At 36.7% G+C, this 25,221-nt stretch overlaps 1 protein-coding gene across 1 annotated transcript in view; it reads right to left on the bottom strand.

Moving 5' to 3' along the window:
- Positions 1-25,221, bottom strand: part of CNTLN (centlein) — a 230,962-nt gene that overhangs the window by 31,494 nt on the left and 174,247 nt on the right. The window contains 3 exon segments of the mRNA XM_058424186.1: positions 591-687; positions 4,066-4,216; positions 23,998-24,007. Of these exon segments, the coding sequence (XP_058280169.1) occupies positions 591-687; positions 4,066-4,216; positions 23,998-24,007 (258 nt within the window).

Raw genomic sequence — 25,221 nt, 5'->3', positions numbered from 1 at the left:
ACTTGACAATTTTTGAGTTTCTAAATGAATAACAGACCTGAATCTATTCAAATAGAAACAAACACAACTGTCCTTTTGAACTTCTTTATGAATATAAGACTAGCTATTTAATCTTATTTAAGCATCTGAACCTTGACATGTCTCTTAGCCCCTAGGCAAAGAATTGCTGAATTTGAAAGGCTGTGTTTAACTGTGCTGAGGAATTCATTTCGACTTACATCAAGGATAAAGTGGTCTGCTCTAGAGTCTGAGTCTCGACTTAAGGTGTTCTTACTGCCGAACAGAAACTGTAGCTGGCTAATCACTCATCAGTTTTAAAAATCTGAAATTTAGCATAAAATGCTCCAGTTAAAACAAAACAAAACAAAACAAAACCACAAAACAACACAACAACAACAACAACAACAACAAAATCAGAAAAAAACCCAAAAAATACAAGAAAAACCCCCACCAAAACCCCAAACCTGTAACACTATGCAAGACTGCAATTTAAAAAATACATCTGAGAAGCTAAGGGCAGTTGAAGTTGTAGCAATTTTACAGCTGCCACTGGGTGGCACCAGACACAATGGATAGAAAAGGGACCATACTTCACTTGCAGTTTCCGAATAATTTCTTCTTTTTCCTGGACTTTTTTTCTTTGTGACTTAATGGTGGTCGATTGCCTAGTGATCTCAGTATTCAAATATATTTCTATATTGAAAAATATTAAAATATAAATAAAGGATACTGAATGTGATAACAATCAACAGTAATTTTTTTAAAAAATTATCTAAGTAGATTTCCATGTATTTTATGAAGGTTCTTAGAAAGCAACTGGTACAAAAGAAGCATTCTTACTTTCTAGACACACTTAAGCAGAAGTAAATTCCTTTGAAAATATAATGAAAAGCAGTACTTTTCCATTGTTCTAATAATGGATGGTTAATAGGTGTTCCCTGGGCCACTTGCAAGCACCAACCAGGACTGCATTTTCTCTTGCATAGCATGGTCAGAATAAAATGTAACAGAAGAGAAGTATAACTGGATCTTCATTTGAACTACATCTTTGAATGGTATAGTTCTACAGCACAAGGAATCTGCATCTATACATCAAAAATGTCCAATAATTCCTCTCATCCTGAGTATTAGGAAATACAAGACAATTTACAAGACTGGTTGTTTTTATGTCTCCTGAAATTCAAAGCACAAGAAAAAGACATTTCCATTTGTCTGTACTAACACAAATTCTACTTTTCAGTTACAACCAGGTACGATCCTAATTTTCAGGCACATGTCATTCCAGTGAAGGACAATTATACAGCTGTTAGCCATACTTCATTTGTATATACTAATTAAAAGAAAAAAAAAGAAAAAAAAAAAAAGAAAAAAAAAAAAAAAAGGAAAAAAAAAAAAAAAAAAAAAAAAAAAAAAAAAGAGGCCTCTATTCCTCCAGGGAATTACACATATTATCTGCCCAAGATCTAAACTCAGAATAACTGAATAAGTCTACAGGGAGAAAGAAAAAAAAAAAAAAAGAAAAAGGAAAAAAAAATTCACTAAGTAGCCATCTTAGCAACCTGAGCGTATATATTGAATGCCATTGCTGAAATGGCAGCTCAAACACACCACACAGAAATATTGCAGAACTCCAAAAGGTGTGGCCAAAAGGTAAATGTTAAGCAAATGCACAAAATATATATATGCCTATATATAGATAGATTTAGTCACTGTATTACAGCTTTTTATTCACTATGTATAAAAAATAAGCAAACAGATTCAAACAATGATACTTCAGGAGAATTTCTCTGCTCAGTGCAGACTTGTAATACCTATTAACATTAATGGGAGTATTGTACATAACTCCATGCACTTCAAGAGGAGTATATATTCTCGTGTGCATAGTTAGATGTAAAATATTGTTCTTAATAACTTGTCTAGTCTATTTACTATTATTATAATGTGAGGTATAACCAGAAATTTGTTAAAATTATATATGCTAGCAGAATACTCCTGAGCTTCATGAGATCTGTTTGTAGAGCTTGAGTTACATCAGCATAAAGCATGGCACCCAGATACATGGTTTGCACACCAGACGTTTACTTGAGTACTTAGGTGGGCCTCTGCACAGGTTCAGGGGCAAAGACATATGCTTACAATATTTTGCTTCCAAACTCACCACCCACGCTTAGCACATTTCTTTCTATTGGCAAAGATAGACAGAGTCATTACATACAATGTAAACAAGCACAGCAAAGACAGAGCTAAGGAAAAAAAATTAACCAACAAGGCCAGGTACTTGGACATTTTGAGATATAAGGAGAGCTTTTGCTGCTTAGACATTCAGATACTCATGAGAATAACTATGTGTCTCATTTTTAAGTCATCTAGAGAGCCTGGAACAATAATTGAAAACCCTTTTCCAAATTCTTCTGCTAAAAAGTTACTTTCAGTACTTAAACTAGCCTTAAATAAAGTTAGGAGTTCTAGAAACTTGATTTAAGAAGTTTTTGAGGCCCTTATATTCAAAACTCTAATCCAATTCAGAAACCAGTGAATTTACTCTGCTACTTAGCATTTGGGGTCACAGACTATCTACATCCTAAATATAGTTTTGCATACATGATTTATTTTCTCATTAAAATTTAATATATCTTTAAAAAGGAATTAAAAGTCATGCTAGTATTTTTGATATCAGATTTATACATGCTTGCTAAATTTTTCCTCTGCTGCAGAAACAAAAAAAAACTTTGATTTTTCAGCAATTTATTTTGCTGTTCACATTTGCCAGACAAATAGAGTAGGCTCCTAGCGTGGGTATTACTCTTAAGCTATTAAAAAAAAAAAAAAATAAATCCCCATTTTTTTTTATTTTTCCTACTTGCATAGATCAATTAGCTGCTAGGTTTCTGGATAAAAAGATACTCATCTAAAAGGTACAACCCTAATTAACAGAAATTACCACTCACCAGCAACAGAAGCAGACTAGTCAATCCCAAACCTAAAAACAATACTCAAGAAGACAGTGTGTATGGTTTCAAGACCTCGTTCTCATAATTAAAGTAGATCAATTTATCTGCCTCTTCAAGGCTACTCCCTGCTGGCCTTGTCTCTTTATCAATGTGACCTACCTTTACTAATCCCAGAATTTAGATGTTATGCATCCAGTTTGCAATAGCTACAATCTGTAATGCCATGATTACCATCAACAGCTAAGTTGTACTCAGGCTTGAGTATTAGCCACATCTCATGTGCTAGCACAGCTAATCCATCATTTAGAGTCGGCTATGTTGACCATGTAACACAGCCTCCTCTTCTAGCTGATCTTCTGGCAGACTCCTTGCTACTGTGGAGTTTCTTCTTACAGCAGAAAGCTGTGCCTTTTTGACCTTTTCTCTTTCCTCTACCATTTAACAGAAAACAATGGGAAAAAACAACTTGAAGACATACTGTTACAAATATATTTCCTCCAGTGAGAAGGGAAGAAGAAGTAATATGTTTCAGCCAGGTGACCTGCTGAGAAAGCTTTCAGAACAACGCAGTCCAGTCTCTGTATCATTCACATGCAACAAAAACATCCGAGACTGAAAAGTGAAATCATCAACCAGTCAGTATTTTCCTACCAGCTCATCAACAAAAATACAAATTAAGAAAAATAAAGTCTCTATGAAGACAAAGACATTACTGACACTCACAACACTGCTGCCCCATTAGCCCAAATTCTTTGCTCCCTTTTCACAGACAGCTATTGCTTTTCTCTTTCTTTACAGAAGAAAGGAATCAACTGAATTCTCATCAAATTAATTCCACAGCACCTTCCAACAAGAAGTACTTGATCATTGTGCAAAAACCCAGCAAGGCTCCTTATCTGGCCTATTTGATCTGCAGAAATTGTTTTAGAGCCTTTAGTTATGTCTATGACTACACTTCTACTTTCCATCAAAGGCAATCTAACACCTAAGCTGCTAATCATTGACTAAGATTTACAAATGATAGGCATATGGGAGTATATGTATGTCTGCTTGACCCAGTTATGAACTACTGCTCATATGAATTATCCTCAGCACTAGATAATCTGTTCTGTCACCTTTAGTTTGCACTGCAGCTGTTTCATCTCTAAATCAATGTTTTTTGAAGGAGCTGATGTGGCTTCACTCTTGCCAGCAGTTTGACACAGATGTACTCTCAACTTCAATTTTCCTTGTAAATCTTCCTTCTCCTGTTGCCACTTGACCAACTGGAGGTCAACACTTTTTATAAAGAGAATAAACAATCACAATTTCATCCTAAAAATATTTCTGCTTGAACATATGAGATGCTTCTCCAGTTCAGCATTCGAGAGGAATAAACCAGTATATTTACCTGTAATAACATTGTATTGTTGTTGGTTGAATTCTCTAGTAGAGACAAAGATCAAATGTGGCAGGAAAAAAGAAATCTACTACTACTGCAACAAGCAGTTACTTTAAGGAAAAATAATTCACTTTTGACTGAACATGTTGCTGGTTTAACCATAAAAAACAAAAATTATCATACAAAACTGTAACAGCAGTTTCTATTGAAACATGCTTACCTAGAGCCTCTCTGAAATTCAGAAATTATTTCTACACAGAACACAAAGAAACACCATGGTATCTCAGACATCAGTGTGAATTAAGGGTAGTTAAATGTCAAACTTGTTATGCTGGTGACCACTGTAAACTCACTTGAGTTGCTGTGTTGACAATTGCTAAAAAGCATATATCCTTCTCTTGGATTTTGTTTTGATATTTGTAGGGCTTGTAGAGGTTAAAGCAAAGTGGACCAGCTGCACTAAACATCTCCTGGTTGGCTGGTCTTTACCTATGTGTTATTTCATCCCTTTCAATACATGCACCATAGCCAGCGAACCGCACATTCCATAACCTTGACTCTTGGGCTGAAGTACTTAAGTGGTAAAAGACAAGCTGGAGCAGGACAGGATAACAGATGTTAGTTGTTTATTCCACTGGGTAGGTCTTACCACCCTATACTGCAGCCAAAATGCTTCTCACTTAGCAACATAAATGCTAAGTCCAATTAGCAGACAAGCCTTGTTAGGGATTTAGCTCAAATAAATATAATGCAAACAAACTCTCCATCTTGTTGCACTTGACTGACAACCAACAAGACTTATTCAATCTTGTACCAATATATTTCACATTACTCCTTACAGAAGTAATGTTTTAAATAATTGCTTTAATTTAAATTATATTGAATATTGTTCTGCAAAAAGGGGAACAGAAATAATCTCCATACTTAGTGAATTACGTTCAAAAAACTGTAGTCAGCCAAAAGCCAACAATGGCTTAACAGCTCTCTGCTCCTTAAAAGGGTTATTAATGTGCTATCTTATTATTCCAAGTAAGACCATAATACAATAACTTAACATAAGAAACTATTGTACATAAAGGTACTGAAATACCTCAAAATGCAAAAATACCCTTACTTTGTGAAGAATCCTGATCAGAAGCAAAAGAAGATACATGACAGCTTGAAATAACTAAATGTGTGCCTCATTATATGCTGGCACCAAACAAAATACCCAACCAAAAGTCAAAAAACCAAACAAACACCTCCCCCCCAACAAAAAAAAAAACAAAAAAACAAACAAACAAAAACCCCACACCCCATAAAGCAGAAAAAACCCCACCCCACACCCACAAAAAAAAAAAAAAAGTGAAAGTTAAGTATTCTATTTTCAAGCAGTTTGTTAAACTTACAAATAAGATTTTATAAGGCTTGATGTCATTAGAAAAAGAAAAATCATATACATGTGTTTATAAAAACATACACACCCATGAAAATAATCTGAAGATCACAAGTATACAGATAAATGAGAGTCACATTTATTCTCATTATGAATGAGAAAGGAATTTTTGTATATTTTGCATTAGCCTAAAAAAATATCATGGGTACAAGGAAAATTCATCTGGTATTTAAAGATAAAACTCTAACCGTATTTATTTCATATTCATCGAGTGCACTTATTAAAGTCAGTGGGCATTTTACATATGTATCTGAGGTAAGTACTGTTCTTAGTAAAGGAGTTTTAATCTTCCCATTCCCTTCTGTGTCTGCTGTCATTATTAAACAAGAGAGAGATCCTGTACTTTCTTATTGACTATTCCTTAATCTGATATATTCTTCTCATAATTACTACATTTGAAGAGTAAAAGTCAAAATGAGGACCATTTCAATAAGAAAAAACAGTAGTAGAAGGATATAGTATAGAAAAATATGAGGATTATGTTAATTTGTCCAGTATAACCAATACTTCTACATGAAGAATTTCATGATTCAGTATCTCTATAATAAATTATTCATAAAAAGAAAAAAAATTCATAGCTAGATCAATATCTCTGTTCAAAATCAGCAATGCCCCCATATCTGTCCATGATAGCTCGTGACCCTCAGAAGTTCCTTAAGCTACTGCTGCTGGCAATTTGCATCTGTTCTGAAACATCATGAATTGTACTGGCTACATTCTCAAAAATTACAGCACATATATTCAAAAAGGTCTTCATGGGACAGATACTAAAGATGATGGTTACAGAAACTACTTAAGAAGGTAGGAAAAAAGATTTTAAAGTAAGACTGTACATAAATTCAGAAACAGCATAAGAACTATAGGGATGAAGTGAAAGCATATCATGTACCAGAGCCCCAATTTGCAAAAGCAGACAGGCACACAATTGCAATCAGACATTTGACAGAAGTTGTCTCTTAATATTTCTGTAGATATTGTAAATATACTACAAGACTGATAATTCTACTGCATTCCTCTTCTATTTTTAATCTATTGAACAGTTATAAGAAAATCCTATGTAAATCCATGCGGGATGTAAAAAACAGCCTCAGTGCCCTATCAGGATATTTATACCTAAAAGGTATTCCTTGCATTTACTTAAGAAACAAGTTCATTACCCTGGTGTTCTTTACCACTCCCTATATTTTAGGTCAAGTTTTTTATTATTTCTTATTTTTTAGACACAACAAAAGTTTTGTGTGTGTGCTGCCATGCACACAAATCCTGAATGACAGAGTAAAAAGAATTTACTCCAGGGGAAGAGGTCACCAGGATGAAAGGTAGAAGAATCTTAAACATCAGCTGGACCAGATGTTGGTAAAGGCAGCCTACTGCTGTTCCTCCATGATGTAGCGGCCTTTGTCTGCTGCACCTCCTCCAGAGTGTTTTTGGCTTAACAGATGTTTACAGGTTCAATATTTTAACATCCATCTATCATAATCTCCTTGCTCCTGGTATACCCATGACACTCTCTTCTGCTGTTCACAAAGGAATAAATGATAAAACCTCAGTTTCTATGTAGTGAGTATAAAACTTCCAGCGATGCAACAAGGCCATATACCCTCTGCTCAGAAAGACAGCTCTGTGGAAGGCCCAATGGGTTAACACAGGAAGTTTTTGGAATGGCCTATTGCTCCTTGGCATCACAATCACTCCATAAGGGGCTTTGAGCTCATTTTACAGAAGTCACTATTCTACTGCAACTGTCATGTATGAATATAACGTTTCCATTGGAAGCTGACACTGTACTGCTATTGAAGTCACATTAATGTTTGCAAAATATATTATATTAAAAAATATAACAGGATGTAAATCAGGCATTCTTGACACACTTTTTGAGCAGTGGCATAGTCTTATTTTACTACTAATTTGTAATCTAAAGCTAATTTATTCTGATGCGTAAAAATCCCATTTTCTGTGAAGCTTCCCACCCTAAAATCCTAGCAGTTGAAAACACTACTATGTCTGTAAGAAAACAGAAATTAACACTCTCATATTTCTTTTCTCTAAGAAACCTTTCTAAGGTAGGTAATAGAATACATTTGCTATGTCCATAGCTCCTATACAAAGTTCTATTTTAGAATTTAACACTGCTTCTCTAAATGTTTTACATAGAACATTATTTTTTCAGAGTTTCAGCTTGATCATGAAAATAACACAAAATAAGCAGTACTTGTTGCACATGTAAAACATGAAAGAACTTTTCAAAGCATGCTTGCAGGCAGAGAGCTAAGTATTTATGGTTTTACTCTCTTAAATATTATTATAACATAATGATAAACCTATTTACACTATCCAAGAAAAATTTATTGTGTCAATCCCACTAAACGTGACCCTTTTGCATTCTCTTCAATCAAAGCCTTCCTCTGCCTGATGGGTCATAAAGGGGAGAAGAGAGAAAAAAAAAAAAAAAAAAAATAAAAAGGTAAAATTAATAAAGTTGGTATGTAAATATCTGAAAAGGTATAGAAAAGCTGTGGTGAATACTTAAGGTGATCATACAGAGAAAAGGAAAAAACCTTCAAATCCTCGATTAAAGTTCTTTGCATCCAAGTGCTGTAAGTGGTTGATTACTTAGTATTCCAGACACAAAGACAAAATATCAAACAGAAGTCTTTGGTGACTTAATATCCCATCCCTAAATTGCAACAAAGACTCCCTCAAAAGCAATACGAACTTCTAAAATGTAGAACTTATTTGTCATTTGTCCTTCTGAAATTTAAGTAAAATCTACTGAATCATTTAGGTTTTCTGTTTTTTGGTGGGGTGTTTTTTGGTGGTTTTTTTTTTTTGGTTTGGGTTTGGGTTTGGGGTTTTTTTTTTTTTTTTTAAGGCAAATGCGGCTATCAGGAGCTGACTATTCCACAAAATGTCAAATAAATGAAGGTAATATAGAGGACTTTTTACCAGTGCTTTAGCTAGTTGTTAGACTTCAGTAGCCTTTAGAGACCATTAAGTACCCTTTGGCTAATTGGCCAATGGTAGATTAATCCTCTTTTTATTCCAGCAGCACTATTTTAACACCCTTTGCACTCTGTCAGTGTAGTATGTGAATGACAAAATAATATTGTGTATGAATAATAAGCAGAAAAGTTAAATTAACATTTCGTTTCACATGCCATACCTATGTGTCAGGAAAACGAACCCTCTTTTAAAGCCACTGACATTCAACTTTTTTAAACAATCTGGTGTTGACACCTTACTGAAGTGAATCTTCCTAATTACTGCTAATTGCCTATCAAGGAAAAAAAAAAAAAAATCTTTCCTTGAAGCGCAGTTGTCTAGTATAGATGAACACAGCTCCAAAGTGCATGGTAAAGACAGGCATGACACTTGAGGTGTGCTACATTATTATGAGGTCACATGAAATACGGTTTGCAGTGAATAAAGCAGCTTTTAAGGATGTTTAAGGTACTGAAAATGTCAGTCTCCCATGAAGTGTTTAAATTAGTTCCCCAAAGAGAAATACAGACATTAACAAGTAGATGAGAGGTACATTTCTTATCTCAGGTATTTTACTAAAGAAAAACACTTGTCCTATTGATAGTCGTAACACAATTGCAGTTCATCTGCTTTCTGACAACAATATTTACATTGGAATTGCCCTTTCACACATACAAATTACAAATTCAGCCGTTATTGAAAAAGCACCTGTAATCACTAACAACAACTCCTAGACTCAAAGACTTTGAGTGTCTTTTTAAATATGTACTAATACTGGCCAATCATAATTTATAAATGGTGATTTGCTGTATAACACTTCATAAATAAAGGTTTTTCTTGTAGTTTTAATTCAGGTACTTACTGTTAATCTACAGCTAAATTTATTTTACAACTTTTAAAAGCCTAGCATTGCAACATCTGGCTACAGCAACTTATTAAATAATACAAAAAGGAAATCAATGGAATTGGTCCAGACTGCTCCTTTTTGAATTTTGGGGTTTTTTTTCTCTTTTTGTAAATACTAATAATATCACATAGATCAAGAGCAGAAAACATAACTATATTTTAGGGAAACATACAACACTCATATGGAAATGAATTGGAGTAATATATTCTGGGCCCAATTCTCCAAGAAATTAACTGCTCCTATAACAACAGACAAGTCTGATTACAGAACCGTGCATTGTGCAACCAAAGATTTTTCAAATAAATTACAGAAAATAAGAAAAAAACCTAAGTAATAATATAAATCATAATTTTTAAGATTATGAAAATGCTTTGATATGTGTCATCTGTATAATGATTACACCAATTCAAAGATAAAGGTTTTGTCCTCCAGCAATTCTATTTTAGCCTTCATTTTCTATCACTCTCATTCCATGTCTCTGTACAAGTAAATATTGCTGTATCCCATGTCTAATTTCTGTACATATTAAGAATACTATCCTGCTTTCATATGAAAGCAGATGCTGCACTCCATCTGTCCTTGCAAATTTCAAGGGAATATAAGGACTATTAACTATTTATTTAACAACGCTTATACAAGTAGTTTCATAATGATCACAGCTATATCATTTAATTTTTGTTGTGATTGATTTTCCAATATGGAGATGTAAACTGACAAAATATACAGATGTGCAGGACACCATCTGCAAGGTCTTCGTATTTCCACCAAAAAAAAAAAAAAAAAAAAAAAAAAAAAAAAAAAAAAAAACCCACAAAAAACCCAATAAAAACCACACAACCCCAGAACTTGAAGAAATCAATATTTATTAAAAGTAAAAATATTCAGTATTTCACTATATACTATATTTGGATTTATTTGAAGTATTAATATCTGTCAGACACAACACTGTACATTAATATGATTCACTACAAATAAATTAAAAATGAAAATACAACTGGAGGCATTTCATGACACTTTGTCCTGCTCAAAAATATCTGAGTATTAAGGCAAGCCAGTTGTGAAGATGTGGCGCAATCAAAAGCAATGTTTTCTCATTTCCGCTACTGCTAATTAAATAAATACTAACAAATAGTAGTACTCCAACACTTAGCATGCCTGTGCACATTAAGTATTACTATATACAAAGAAAGACTTCCAGCTGATGCATAAAATTTTCCCCAAGATTTCTATGGCTTTATACTTACTAGGGAATTTTCAATATATGACATGGATTCTATGTGATCTTTTGTAGTTAGGACCAGGTTTTACTGCATGATTTTTTTTTTTTTTTTCTTCCACTCCCCAGGACTACACAGTATTTATCTGATTTCCTCCAAACCTGAGAGTTGGGGCAAACTCATAAAGCTTGAAATTTGAATTTTTCATCTAGGGTCAGGGATAGTGCTTGCCATATTCCCCCTGCTTAATCTTAACACATCTAAGCACTGCAAATGAACTGCTTGCATGAGAGCCAGTCAGGGAATTTCACAATCCCTACAACTCATTACAAATTTAACAGCAGCAATACTAAGTATTCATATGTTTCAGATAACACATACAAATATGCTGCACTAAAACTCATTGGGGGAAAAAATTAATAATGCTTCCATCTGTTTTCCGTATAACTCACATAAAATAGAGAGAAACCAAAATGAAAATGCTATTTTAAAGATGGTGTTTAAACTTTCTTTTGATTTACCCACTTAGTTCTAAAACATACAGCTTTATATCTTTAGAAGCTAAAGTTATTTTTAAGATAATATATTAGAAAAAAAAGAAACAAAGTAACTGAAAGAATGGTGAAATATTAATTTAACCTCTCCTCATTTCCATGTGTTTTGGAGGGTGAACCATTTTCTACTGAAATATTTCTGCATTTCCAATATAAGTGAGCAGGAAATCTGTGCTTGTAGGGAAAGCTGTGCCATCTCCCATATTACTCTTTATATATTATTTTCCTAGGCTCAAATTTCAGATTTTCCACTGCTAAAGACTCTTCCAACCTACTTTGAGGAAGTGATGTAATTATTTCAAAATAAAAAATACTAAAATATATGTAATCTATAGGCATTCTCAGAAACTGATTGCAATAGTCAAGGAACAAAACTGATAAAGACAGCTCTGTGCTTAATTTTGTTTAATTATTTAAGTGTCTCATTTTCAGCTGCTTTGGATATTAATAAAAGCAGAAAAATATCTTCAGAAGGTCTTCTCATTTGTTTTTATGCAGACTGCTGTGTAAAAGCAAAATATTTTAAATATAAACTGTATCAATAAACTTAGGTAATGGAAAAGTTCTGTGTTCTCATAGAGAAAGAGAAACATAAACAACAAAAAATTGTAGGGAAAAAACTGTTAAGTATCTGGAAGGATTTTTTTCTAATCACATAGAGGTGATATTATACAAATAATTATTTATTATTTATATTTCTATAAAAGAAAACAAGGCATTGCTGGCCACATCTGAGAGGTATGAGAAAGCACAGACATGGGGAGGATGCAAAGACAGGAATATTTTTCCAAAAAATGAACTGTATTTAAAAATTACCACTCAAATGTACGTCATATAAAGTAAATTGGTAAATTCATCCCTGGATTCTTGTAAATGAACCCCCACAGTCTTATCTTTAATTTGTAATTTATATTATCATAAGAACACTTGCTAAAATGACAGCCATAAATGAACAGTTCAGGGTAAAATGCTCTTTATATTACTATATTATTTATATACAATTTATACCTATTTAACATCTGAAGAGATCATCACAAGACAAAGCCATGTTTTCAGTCTAATGTAAAAAGTGAAATATACTTTCCCTTTCTCACGATTATCATCACTATTATGATTCACTTGGGCAATTCATTATTTTCATATACATGAACAATTCGAGGACAACATTGCAATTCTAAATCCCAGCTTGAATCAGACCTACAACTGCTGAGTAGTTCCCACATTCTCTTCTACTGGCTTTACCAAGATAAGAGTATTGACAAAATCACCCATTTTGTGTACACAATACCCTAAAGACCATAGGAAGACATTTCAATCCAAAAATAAAGAGAGCACTGTGCACTGTTCAGTCACCAAAGAGTAGATGCTTTCCCAGTGTCTATGAATCTTATGAGATCCACTGTGGCTATGGCTAGTCACATAGTGCTCCAGTGCTGAGAAAGGAAAGGAAGGTCTTGGCACATTAGGCATCAATAGTAGAATGGAGTGATGCAAAGTAAACCTGAGCATAAAACAAGCCATGGGAATAGTCCATGACTACCTCATTAGTTCCCAATTAAACCTTAGGAGAGCAAATCAGACCATGTGAAACATCAGTAAGGAAGCACAAATATTCCTCTACCTCCTCTAGTGGTTACAGAGTTCATGAGGTTCAGCCACTTCACGCAAACCAGTAAAACTTGCCAAAACTAAAAAATTCTTCCTTCGGATTACAAGGACACTAGGAGTGTCTGACTTTGGTAGGGATTCCATAGACTCCCCAGAACCAGCACTCATTCTCTGCAACAATGGGAAGTCTAAGACAGAGAATAATTAAGACAATCCCAAAGTGGAAAAGATGTAGATAGATATTTTTAAAAAGGAAACTCAGGTTGTTCCCTTGTATCAGAAGTGTTCTAGATGTAACACCTTATTTTTCTATTGTAGAAGATGTCTTAGTTCTTGACTCCCATTCCTTTGGGCCTAGAAATTTCAAAAAACAACCACCCCCAAAAAAGCCCACAAAAACCAAACACCACACCAAAAAACAAACACACAACACCCCCCCACCCCCACCCCCCAAACCAGCCAACAACAACTTTAAGAAGGTTTATTCATCATCCTAGGTAAAGTGATAAGAATGGCTTGTACTCCTGGCTATGACTGCTTTGAAGCTTCTTCCTGTACTGCAAGAAAGTAGCCAGGACAACAGAGCACCAGCATTGACTTTGAACACATAAGCTTGAACCGGGGATTGTGGGAATGAGAAAACTGGAGTAAGATGTAAGCTCTAACAAAATGCCAATTCCCTTTGTGCAATATAATCTAGACAAAGAAATCTATGTGACAGGTAAGATAATAGGGTCAAGCAGGAAACTGGTGCTTTGTAGATCTCTAAGTGTGGAACTGGTGAAGGTGAAGATTCCTCTTCTGAAATCTAGAGGAGTCCAAAAGAACTCTTATTCTTCAAGGACAAGATGTGGGAGCTGTTGTGGTCCTCCTTCCTGATCACTGAAAAATCTTACTAGAAACTAAAGAGTAATAAAATGCATGGTGCAAAAGCAGGACTTGGAGTCCAAGGAGCAAGAGTTTTCAAGGACTAGCTTCTATATCCATTGTTCAAACTCTTCTCTATTAAGGTATCTTTCCTGTGCTAGCTATCTTTTTATAAAGACCTTCAATTTGAGAATGAGGAAGAAAAATTAATTACTAAGTGAGAAAGAATGCATTAAGATGTCAAGAATACATTAAACACAGCACATGTGCCTAACAGTATAAGGAAATTATTCCTGAAAATTTTGGCTTAAATGCAGAGAAGATTCTCTTGGCAGCCATCTTCTGTGTCCTCAGAGAGAAAATGTGTATTTATAAAAATGGTGCTTCTTGAAACATTGAATCCATTCTCTTTAAAGAATATGGAAGCACAAACTGACCATTAATTTTAAATAATCTTCTATCCATGGAAAGGTGGGTATTACACTCCTTCAGTTTTTACAATAAATCTGTTATAATTTTTTAGGTTTCATTAATTAAAGACCTTCAATCTTTCCTCGTTGTTATGTTCAAAACATACTAAAATTCTTGTTCCTTTCTTCCAATTTATGTTTTGTGTGTGATGCCAAAGCAAGGTACAATATTACACAGAATACCCTGATATTTCTAAGTAGAAAAAGAAATGTTCTCTGTGAAATTCTCTGCAATGTAAAAATTAAGGTGTCATATATGCATTATTTTTTCATGACCAACAACTTCTCTCCTCTAGGTTTACTGCTTTTGTACAAATGTTGGAAAAACATTTGAAAAATTATATATCAAGAACATTTCTGTGGTCATTCACAAGTGCTGTTTCAATTGAATCTTGATTTTGTCCTTTGGGATTCAAACTACAGGAATTATTGATTTTGTCCTTTGGGATTCAAACTACAGGAATTATTTTTGAAAAATTAAAAAAAACCCCAAACCTTGCTAGATTTGGGGAAAAAATCCCAAGACAGCCTAACTCAGAACTTTCATTCAAGCAAACCTCTTTTTGCTTTAACTAATAACTGATTTTAAATTTAAATACAAGAAGATTTTAAAAAATATTTTAATGTTTAAAATTGAAAAAATGTTGCCAAACTTTTCTTCATGGCTAACTTTAAAATTGTTACTATTATAACTGCTTAGGATAGAAAAAAATGCAATTAGGAACTGCAGCTTTTTGTGTCTTTTTATACCTGAAAACAATTTTTTAAACTGAAACACCATTTATAAAAATGTCTACAAAAGTCACAAATTGAGCAATAATACATGGAAGTTTGGGATTTTGTTACATACCTTAGTTTAAAGTATTTTTTAAATGCCCTGCTTCTGATACTAGCAAAAATGTGCAGCCATTCTCAATCATATTCATAAAGAAAGAAAATATGTAATTATTAATATTATGACAGTTTTGCCTGTCGAAAGTGTCACACAACTTTTCTCACCACTATTACTTAATGAGATCTTACTGACAAACATGAATTGCCACACATCTCTACATGCAAAATAAAGTAAGGAAAGTTAAATATCTTTAGAAAATCTAACTCTGGTTTCCTGATTACAGCTATACAGGAATCATCTACTTGCTACAAAGAAAAAATTACACACTTGCAACACTTAGATCACTGTCACCAACTTAAAATCTTGTTCTCCCAAGTGACTTAAAAACCTGAGAAAACCAGCAGTATGACTGCACTGTTTGGGGTGTTGCTAGTGATAACCGTACCTTCTTCACACCTAATACAAAACACAGACATTGTTTTAACAAACACCACTTTGCTGACCTAGAAGATAGAATGAAGGAATAAGAGAGTCACGTCCAATTCCTCATGGATTCTCAGCTTGAATCCTGGATTTTGCACAGTTTACCTTACGAACATGATCCAAGTGACATTTCACAAATTCCTGGATAAATGTTGCTACACTCTGCCAGCAGAGAGACTGGCTCTGTCATGCACAGATCAATAATAGCACCGCGTTTCATCAGCCTCAAAATCAAAAGGGCTTCATCTGGCAAAAGCCATGGCCCTTGAGGATCTGACATATATAAAATGAATACTGTACACACAATGTCTACTGTAAAATCTGCTAGTGTAAAGATAAGTCTAGAGACACACAGTAAAGTATAGGAAAATATGTACTTGTATATATAAAGAAGTTTTAAACTCCTATTTATGAAGAGTGTCACAAATAACACAAAGCAGCAGCTGAATAACAGAAATTAAACTAGAGTTTTATGATGCCTGACAGAAATACAAAAAACACATGAAAATCCAATATTCACAGTCTTTGGAGGAATTCTGAAGACAATAAAAGGACATTTTGAACTGTACACAGTAATATCTGTGAGAGTGGGCTGCAATAAAATGCATGCTAAGCTATATATAATGCCTTCTGATCAAAATTATGTTAATTGAAAAAATCCTTTTATCTTCTTCACAGTAACAACTCAAAATAGAATCTTGAGACTGTCAATCATCAGGTAATACCTGTAGTTTCAGTCCTCAATATAGGCTTTCTTAATGATACATGACTTTTAAGAGTTAACATTTTAGCTAAGGGTTAGAAGCAATTTATATTGATCAAGATGTAAGTTAGATTAGTAAATGGTAGGTTAATGATTATTAGATGCCCAAGCTAGAACTAACTGTTGTATTATGAGCTTGTCTATAGAAAAAGTGGAGTAAGTGAACCGTCATAAGAACAGATTGAAACCACTAAGAACAATGGCCAGCACCTGGACTTGGTATCAATCAATCACGAAGCAGGGGACCTTGGATCATGCCAGAGGGTCACAGAGACCTGATGAAGACTCTCCTGACTTCATCCTTTGAGACCACTGACCCAATTCGAGACCATTGACCCAATTCAAGAGAAGAACTGCGCACGTGTGAAGGACTGATAGCCTCATTTTAATACAGAGCGGGGATGGGAGGTGCTGGGGTTATGCATATGTATTGTATGTAAGATCTTGGAAAATAAATAGAGTGCAAAGAGCCTTGTTCGGGGTGGCCACGCCTTTCGGAGATGACTCCCGTGCTGCCCGCCGGTGAATAAACGTACCAGTTTCTAACTTTAACTAGTTAGAGGGTCTTTGTCCGTGACTATATCGGTTTTCAATGACTCACTAAAGTAACAACAGAAATTTATGACTGTGCTGGCTTGAAAGCAAAACTAGTGAGAGATTCTAAGTCAGTAAAACAATTTAATAGGAAGAAAAATATAATAAAATAAAATAAATGCAATACTACAAAAAATCACTGACAGAGTCAGAAGGAATACAACCTGATGCCCTGTGGTGGTGGTACTAGTCCAGATGAAGTGATCTTGTTAAAGCAGTGATCCTGTAGAAAGGTCTGGTAGCTCTTGTCCTCTGGGAATCCAGTGGGTAAGGCTGCCTGTGCTGTCCCAAATCCCAGATTATATCCAGGTGGGAATGCTTGGCTCCTCCCCCTGGGCAGAGCATCTCACAATCAGCTGATATCATTTGTGAGTCATGCAATGGGTCCTTGATTGCCCATTAAACAGAGATAGCTCCTGGGGAGAGTTATCTATGAGTCACGCAGCAGGGCATCGATGGGCCATTAACAGAAGATAGTCTGGAGGGAGGGGGCAAGGGAAACACTGCCCAACCTAGTTTCAACAGCTCATGTGGATGGTGATAGAATACATACTTTGGGCACATCTTACATTGTAACCTAGGACACAATCCACCCCTTATTCTATTACCATCTACATCATACCTAAATTAATACGCTCTTACAGATATACACATACATATACATACAGTCAGAATGAGGTCTTACATACAGTTTTCACTTAAAATTATGTCTCTTTGTGGTACACAACAGGTTTCTTAATCTTTCTGCATTACCTACTAAGTGTAACTAGGTCCTTGACCTGCTCCCTTACCCTTACTCTGCTTAATGGCAAAACTAGCTTTCAGCAGAATTTGGATAACTTCTCCTTTCTCAAAGACTTCTCTTGCTGTGTTTCCTCATATGATGATGTCTGTTGTATTTTGTTAATTGGTTCATTCTGTTTTCCCCATATTCTTTAGCCTAATGGTTTACCCCTGGATATGCTTCCTTATCCTCCTCCCCTTCCAGCACCTTCCCTTCCTGCCTTCCAGACCCTGCCCATTACTCCCAAATCCTCCCCATCCAACATTGTAATCACTTCCCCTCTATCCTCCTTTGAGGCTCTATTGGGCTCAGGAATATAATCCCTCCTACTCTATGAATCTAGTGGGTCCCAAACTGTATTCTCCTTCCCTTACTACTCCCATGGTTATAACCCATGGGTTGTTTGTGTCCACCCATACCACCCCCTTGGCTTATAATCCCCTGCACTCCTGTGTTCAGGGATCTTTGTCCTTGGATTCCCTCCTGCAATAAACCTGTTTAATTTTTTATATATTTGTCCTGGGAGAAGAGTCTCCTCTCATCCTTTACCTCTGTCCTAGTCTGCACCAAAAGAAGCAGGAGCTTGCAGCCTTGGCTGCTATGGTTTGGTGTCTCCTGAGGTTTTGCCAAGGGAACGCCGTACCCCACTCCTGCCATTGCACGGGAGCTAGCCATAGTGACCCCTGAGAGGTGCAACAACAGATGTCATTGATGCACTGTAGGTGTTTGGGAGCCTCACTCTTTTCCAGTGCAGTCTGGATCAGTCCATGGCAGATGGTGGGGCTGTGTTTCCACCCCTGGGGCAGTCAGTTCCAGGTGTACTGTACGCTCTTCCAGGTGAAGGCAAACTGGGCCCTGCACTCTGCTGCCAAAGGAATGGAGAAGGCGGCATTGGCAATATCAATGGTCGCATACGATTTTGCTGCCTTGGACTCCAGCTCGTACTGAAGCTCCAACATGTCTGGCACAGCAGCGCTTCGTGGTGGCGTGACTTCATTCAGAGCACGGTAATCTACAGTCAAGTCTCCATTCTCCACTGGACTTACACACTGGCCATATAGGGCTGCTGAAAGGTGAATGAGCCTTGCTGACCACCCCTTGGCTCTCCAGTTTACGAATCATCTCATGGATAGGAATCACAGAGTCTCTGTTGGTGCGGTATTGCCAACGGCGTACCATTGCTGTGGCGATTGGTACCTGTTCTTCAGCTCTCAGCAGTCCCACAGCAGAGGAGTCATCGGAGAGACCAGGCAAGGTATTCAGTTGCCTGATGTCTTCTGTCTCTACAGCAGCTATCCCAAAAGCCCAACAATATCCTTCTGGGTCTTTGAAGTACCTATTTCTGAGACAGTCTATGCCGAGGATGCATGGGGCCTCTGGGCCAGTCACAATGGGGTGGTTTTGCCACCCATTCCCAGTTAAACTCACTTCGGCCTCCAATACAGTCAGCTGCTGGGACCCTCCTGTCACTCCAGAAATAGAAATGGATTCTGTTCCCACATACCTTGATGGCATCAGGGTACATTGGGCACCAGTGTCAACCAAAGCTGTATATTTTTGTGGGTCAGACACAGTCCAATAGATCTGAGTGTCCCTTTCCTCTGCCTGGCTAGAGGCAGGGACCCCTCTTCCTAGTCATGGTACACATTGCTCTCTTCCTGTAACTATGTTCCTGAGGTCCCTACAAGAAGATCAGTTGTATAATCCTTCCTATACCACCTGGAGTTCTGTGCCTGAAAGACTGGAGCAGCGTTGATTTAAGAAGAGCTCTTTGTGGTCTCTCTCTTCAGTTCACGTACCCGGGCTGCTAAGGAGGAGGTGGGTTTTCCATCCCACTTCCTCATGTCTTCTCCATGCTCCCTTAAGAAAAGACTAGAGGTTACTTTGCGGACTGTATCCTGTTGCTATGTGTTATTTGGTTTCATATTGTATTTCATTGTTATATTGGGTTTTATAATGGTTTGTTCTGTACCCCCTTGTTCCCCTGGAAAATGTACTATCCCAAAGTTTGTCTCTGCCCTTCCCCCAGCCCATCACCCACATTGTTCCCAGCCCCCTTCCTTGAATGTAATCCAACACTGTTCCGTTCCCACCTTATCCCTTCTTAGGTATTGGGTTTTCCCCGCCTTTAACCCCTTCCCTGGATATAAGCCCAGACCATGCGGCTGGGTTTCCTTTGATCCGGGACTCCTGGTCTGGGCCTCTTGGTTCGGACAGCAGGATGGGGTCCTTGACCCAGGCTGGGGCAGGACCACAGAAGAAAGACTGAATAAAGCCCGGGTTTCTCCCCAGATCAAGTGCAGACCTTCCTTTGCCATTGATGGCGTCTCGTTCTCTGTGCTAAGGGAAAGAATCTTGGCTGCCTCCTGGGTTTTGGAACCCAGAGGAAAATCCTTCCAACTGTAGTTTGTCTCTTGAGCTAGCCAGGGTGAGAACAGAGCCAGGAGCTCCATGAGAGAGACAAGCCACAGTATCCTCTCTCTCTGGCTGGTGGATGCCTGCTTTTACTGGCAGAGACTTTTGTTGGTTCTGGTGAGATGTGGTAAATTTCTTCCTTAAGTTCCTTCCTCTGATGGCCTTCTTCAATCAAGCTCCGGACTTGCTCAGCCAGCCTTGTTTCCATGGATGAGACATGGGTACGAAATGGGGCAGTGACAGTGTCCTCGTAAATTCTTAGTTTATTGACCAAGACACCCACCTTGTCCTGCAATTGCAGTGTTGCCAGGTAACGGGAGTATATCTCTGGTCCTAGCCATGCAAATCTCAACCACATCTGCGATGTGCACTGGAAATCATCTGGGGTTTTAGGAAATTGCTCATCTTCTGAGAAAATGATCTCCAGCACAGCCAATTCTCTCAGGCATTGGATACCTTGTTCCATTGTGCTCCATTTTCCTTGGTGCATCTGGAGGTCTTCTTTACAAAGGTATCTGTCCCTCACACTTGTTAGCAGTCGCCGCCAGAGGCTGAGAGTTTGTTGGGTTCTCCCGATCCCCTGGTCAATCACCACATCCCAGTTGCCTGGCCTCACTTCCATCCAGAATGGTGTGATTGGCTGCAGCGTCCCAGATGCGGAGCAGCCAGGTCAGGATGGACTCGTTTGTCTGGCGGGTGAATTCCCTCCGCAGGTCACGCAGTTCACCCAGGGATAGAGAGCGGGTGATGATCTCTGGCTCTGTCTCTTCTGCTGGGTGCGAAGGTCCTGCCACATCCTCATCAGTCACTATGTGGACTGATTTGCTCTTTGATTTCTTCTGAATGGGGGCAACTGCTACCGGTTTAGGTTGTTCTGCTTCAGTGACGGTTTGTGTGGAGATGCTGATGGCAGCTTTGGTTTCTTTCTCCTCTATAATAGTCTGTGTAAATGTGGATACTGTTTGGCTTTTGGTTCCTTTCTCCTCTGTGACAGTTTGCATAGATGTGGACACTGTTGTTTTCCATTTGATTTTTTTCCCTTCTTCTTTAAGGAGATGATACACTGCACCATGTGGGGTGCAGGGTGTGCATAGAAGACAAAGCAGAACTAACAACAATATCACGCTGTCCTTGGTACCCAGAGAGAACTCAATATTTTTGAAAACTGCTGTGCCAGGCTCAAAAGGCTGGAAAAAAAATCTTTCTTTACCCCTCCCACAGAGGCTGGGTGAGATTGTTATGGTCCCAGATGTAGCACCCTAGACCAGGACAAGCAAACAAAATTGAGTATATATTCTAAATTATGTTCATTGCCCCGGAGGTTATCATGCAATAGACATAATAGACTAATAAGGCAGTTTTAGTACCATACCCTGGTCTACACATGAGCATTAAGACCAGCAGATACTGCCCCATATGCGGAAAAATGTAGAGAGCTAAGTATAAGACATATGTGAGCATGTTGAGCATCACCGTGAACAGGAAGTGGTGGTATTTTTGGTTTGTGAGGGGGTTTTTTGTTTGTTTGTTTGTTTTTCCAATACAAAATCGTAATTCTGACTTTTCTCAATACCTCACACTCCCCACTGGGCACCAAAAGTACATTCTGGCTTGAAAGCAAAACCAGTGAGAGACTCCAAGTCAGAAAAAACAATTTAATAGGAGAGAGAAAAAAAGGTAAAATAAACCAAAACACATGCAATAGTACAAAAAAATCACTGACAGTCAGAATACAACCTGATGCCCTGTGGTGGTGGTACTAGTCCAATTTAATAGGAGAGAGAAAAAAAGGTAAAATAAACCAAAACACATGCAATAGTACAAAAAAATCACTGACAGTCAGAATACAACCTGATGCCCTGTGGTGGTGGTACTAGTCCAGATGAAGTGATCTTGATAAAGCAGTGATCCTGTAGAAAGGTCTCATGGCTCATGTCCTCTGGGAATCCAGTGGGTAAGGCTGCCTGTGCTGTCCCAAGGCCCAGATTATATCCAGGTGGGAATGCTTGGCTCCTCCCCCTGGGCAGAGCATCTCACAATCAGCTGATATCATTCTGTGAGTCTTGCAATGGGTCCTTGATTGCCCATTAAACAGAGATAGCTCCTGGAGGGAGTTATCTATGAGCCATGCAGCAGGGCATTGATGGGCCATTAACAGAAGATAGTCTGGAGGGAGGGGGCAAGGGAAACACTGCCCAACCTAGCTTCAACAGCTCATGCAGATGGTGATAGAATACACACTTTGGGCACATCTTACATTGTAACCTAGGAGAATGATTCCTACCACTTGGACTTCCTTGTATCTAACTTGGTTTTCTGGTGATGGAGATTGTAAAATTTTAAATGAATGCAGCAGTTAAAGATTATTTATTGGAATTACTTTTTATTATAAGGTCTTTCCCTCATTTTTCCCATAGGAAATTTAGGGTATTTTTTTCTGGCAAAATTTATATTGCAAACAATATTTTGGAAAGTAAGTATTTTTACAGTTTTGAAGCCAAACCTTTAACAAAATATCTCAGCTTGAGTACCTTATCAAGATTTTGACTTAAACAAAACAAAACAAAACAAAAAAATTCTCTATGCCCCCAATTAAAATAAAAAGCTTTTTCTTTAAAAAATGTCATTACTACCCCACTAAAACCATACTTCCTTATGCTTAATCCTCATGGTAAAATATTATGTAAATATTTAAAAAATCATAATTTATCTTTTCTGCATTTTCCTTTACCAGCTTAAATGCTATCTAAATCAAATAACTTTAATCTTCTTTCAGCTCTGCAATCAACAACCTTTACACAGAACTAATATAATCCTAAATTCTGTGTACATAACACACAAAACCCATTTTTCCTTCTCTGCATGTCTTCTGCTTATGACTAATAATCTTTAAATTCTCCTGTTGCACACCGTGGAACTGGCATTTCCTTCCATACTTCCTTCATCTCAATACTCCTCTTCCTTGTGCTGTGACTTTATATATGTACATCTTCAGTGGTGATGGCATTTTCCTCTGCCTCAGAATTTCTTTTCCTTGTAACCTGATGTTTGAATGCTCACGCTGCTTAGCTTCAGGTAGATCCTTAAAAACAAGTGGTTTGACTTATCCTAAATTTGTGATTCACATTTACATCTCTTTTCTGCAGCACTAAACTAGTTTTAGCATTAATTTTTAAAAAAATGTTGCCCAGCTGAGCTCTATGATGTAAACACACATCTATCATTGCTTCAGGTGAGCAAACGCTGTTACTGAAGTTAAGAAATTGCCTTCCTGTTCATAATTCCCATTAATTAAGTTCATGCCATCAAACAAATACTCCCTGTTACTTTTTCATGCATCCTACAGACCCAACATTTTTTTTTTCATTCCTTTAACGAAGAATCTGCCCACAGCTAACCACAAGCAGTTGATTTCTCTCTAATTCTTCCTTTTTAGATTAGTCCAATATCACTGCAGTTGTCTGACTCCAACTGTCAATAGTCAATTACAGTCACCTAAAAATTACAGATCTCATGTCTGGTATGTTTCTATCTTAGTTATTTTTTCAATCTCCCTTTGCTGGACTGATGACTCTACAAGATTTATTTTTCCTAGATATTTAAACTTGAGTTACCTGTTAATCTTCTCTCTGAAAACCTCACATTGTTCTCTGGAACACTGTATTTTCAAATCATCCTTTTAAGTCTTCAAATTTATTTTTTTAAATTAATTTAATTTCTTCCTTGTATTCTGTGTATTAGAACTACACACATTAGTCAGTCTAAGACCAGTCACATTATACCAGTAAAAGAAAATCTGTTCTTCCTGCTTCTCTTGTACAGACTCCAGAGGAGGACTCTGTATTTTCTAAAATGGCAATGGGAGTTCATGCTCTGCATTATCTCCTAGGACTCTCATTTTTCTTTGGAGACCCTGGTTCCCGGGAGACAGCCATTCAGCCTTACTCAGTGTGAAACTTGAGCAATGTATTGGTTTTCATTATAATGTTCATCATTAACGGTTTGTTCATTAAAAACACTGAGATCATAACAATCCATCCTCTTCAATCAGACTCTGGTGGATGATTGGAAGCTTAAGAGTAGTTGTCAATGACTGAAGATATCCTATTGCACTGGCTTAGACTTTTTACATTGTCAGTAATTTTTAAAAAGTGATTGAAAGATTTTACTTCTAAAACAAAAAGCATAAAGATGGTCATTTACTTCACAGCATATCCAGACAAAATAGATAGGTAAAGTGCAAACCATTATCCTGGTTTTAAAAAAAAAAAAAAAAAAAAAAAAAAAAAAAAAAAAAAAAAAAAAAAAAAAAAAAGTAAAGTTATCATTCATGTGAGGGATCAACTGAAAAATTAATTACATCCTACATGAGATTTTGAGTTAGTGAAGATTATTAAGTGCCACTTATATGCACAAATTCAACCTTAAGGCATGAATTAAGACATTAGGTTTCCATTGTGTTCCAGGTAGCAATGTTTAGCTCCAATCCAAATACTACATAAACCAAGTATGCTGAGGACAATTTTTGAAATTTTATTTAATATTTACATTTAAATAAGCAATGATTGTTGTGCAGAGGCATACAACAAAAATGAGCTAATGTGCTTATAAAACTTCTGATACTTTCAAGTCACATTTGCAATCCCATGACCCTATTAATCCAACTCCTCAAACAAAGAACTGTGTTTCACCAATTCCCCTAATCCATGTATGTATCTTGCAAACCATATTAAGCACTCTCCTCCACCAATCTTACATTCTGTGTTTTGACATTGAGAAAAAATTGTTTAAAAGATTAGGACAGGAAGAAAGGAAAGGAGAAATAATGTAGAAGAGTCCATTGGGAGAGTGCAGGAGAATCAAGTCACTTAATGTTGACGACATAAAATTATCTCCCCAATTCCTCATGAGTCTTGAAAACTTTTCCTAAGAACATGATTGGGAAAACATTTATCTAGGCTGGGAAAGAGAGAGA

This window comes from Hirundo rustica, chromosome Z, assembly GCF_015227805.2.
Source record: "Hirundo rustica isolate bHirRus1 chromosome Z, bHirRus1.pri.v3, whole genome shotgun sequence".
In the NCBI taxonomy this organism is placed as follows: Eukaryota; Metazoa; Chordata; class Aves; order Passeriformes; family Hirundinidae; genus Hirundo; species Hirundo rustica.
Note: the sequence above shows the minus strand (reverse complement) of the source record. Positions and strands in the feature narration are given on the sequence as shown.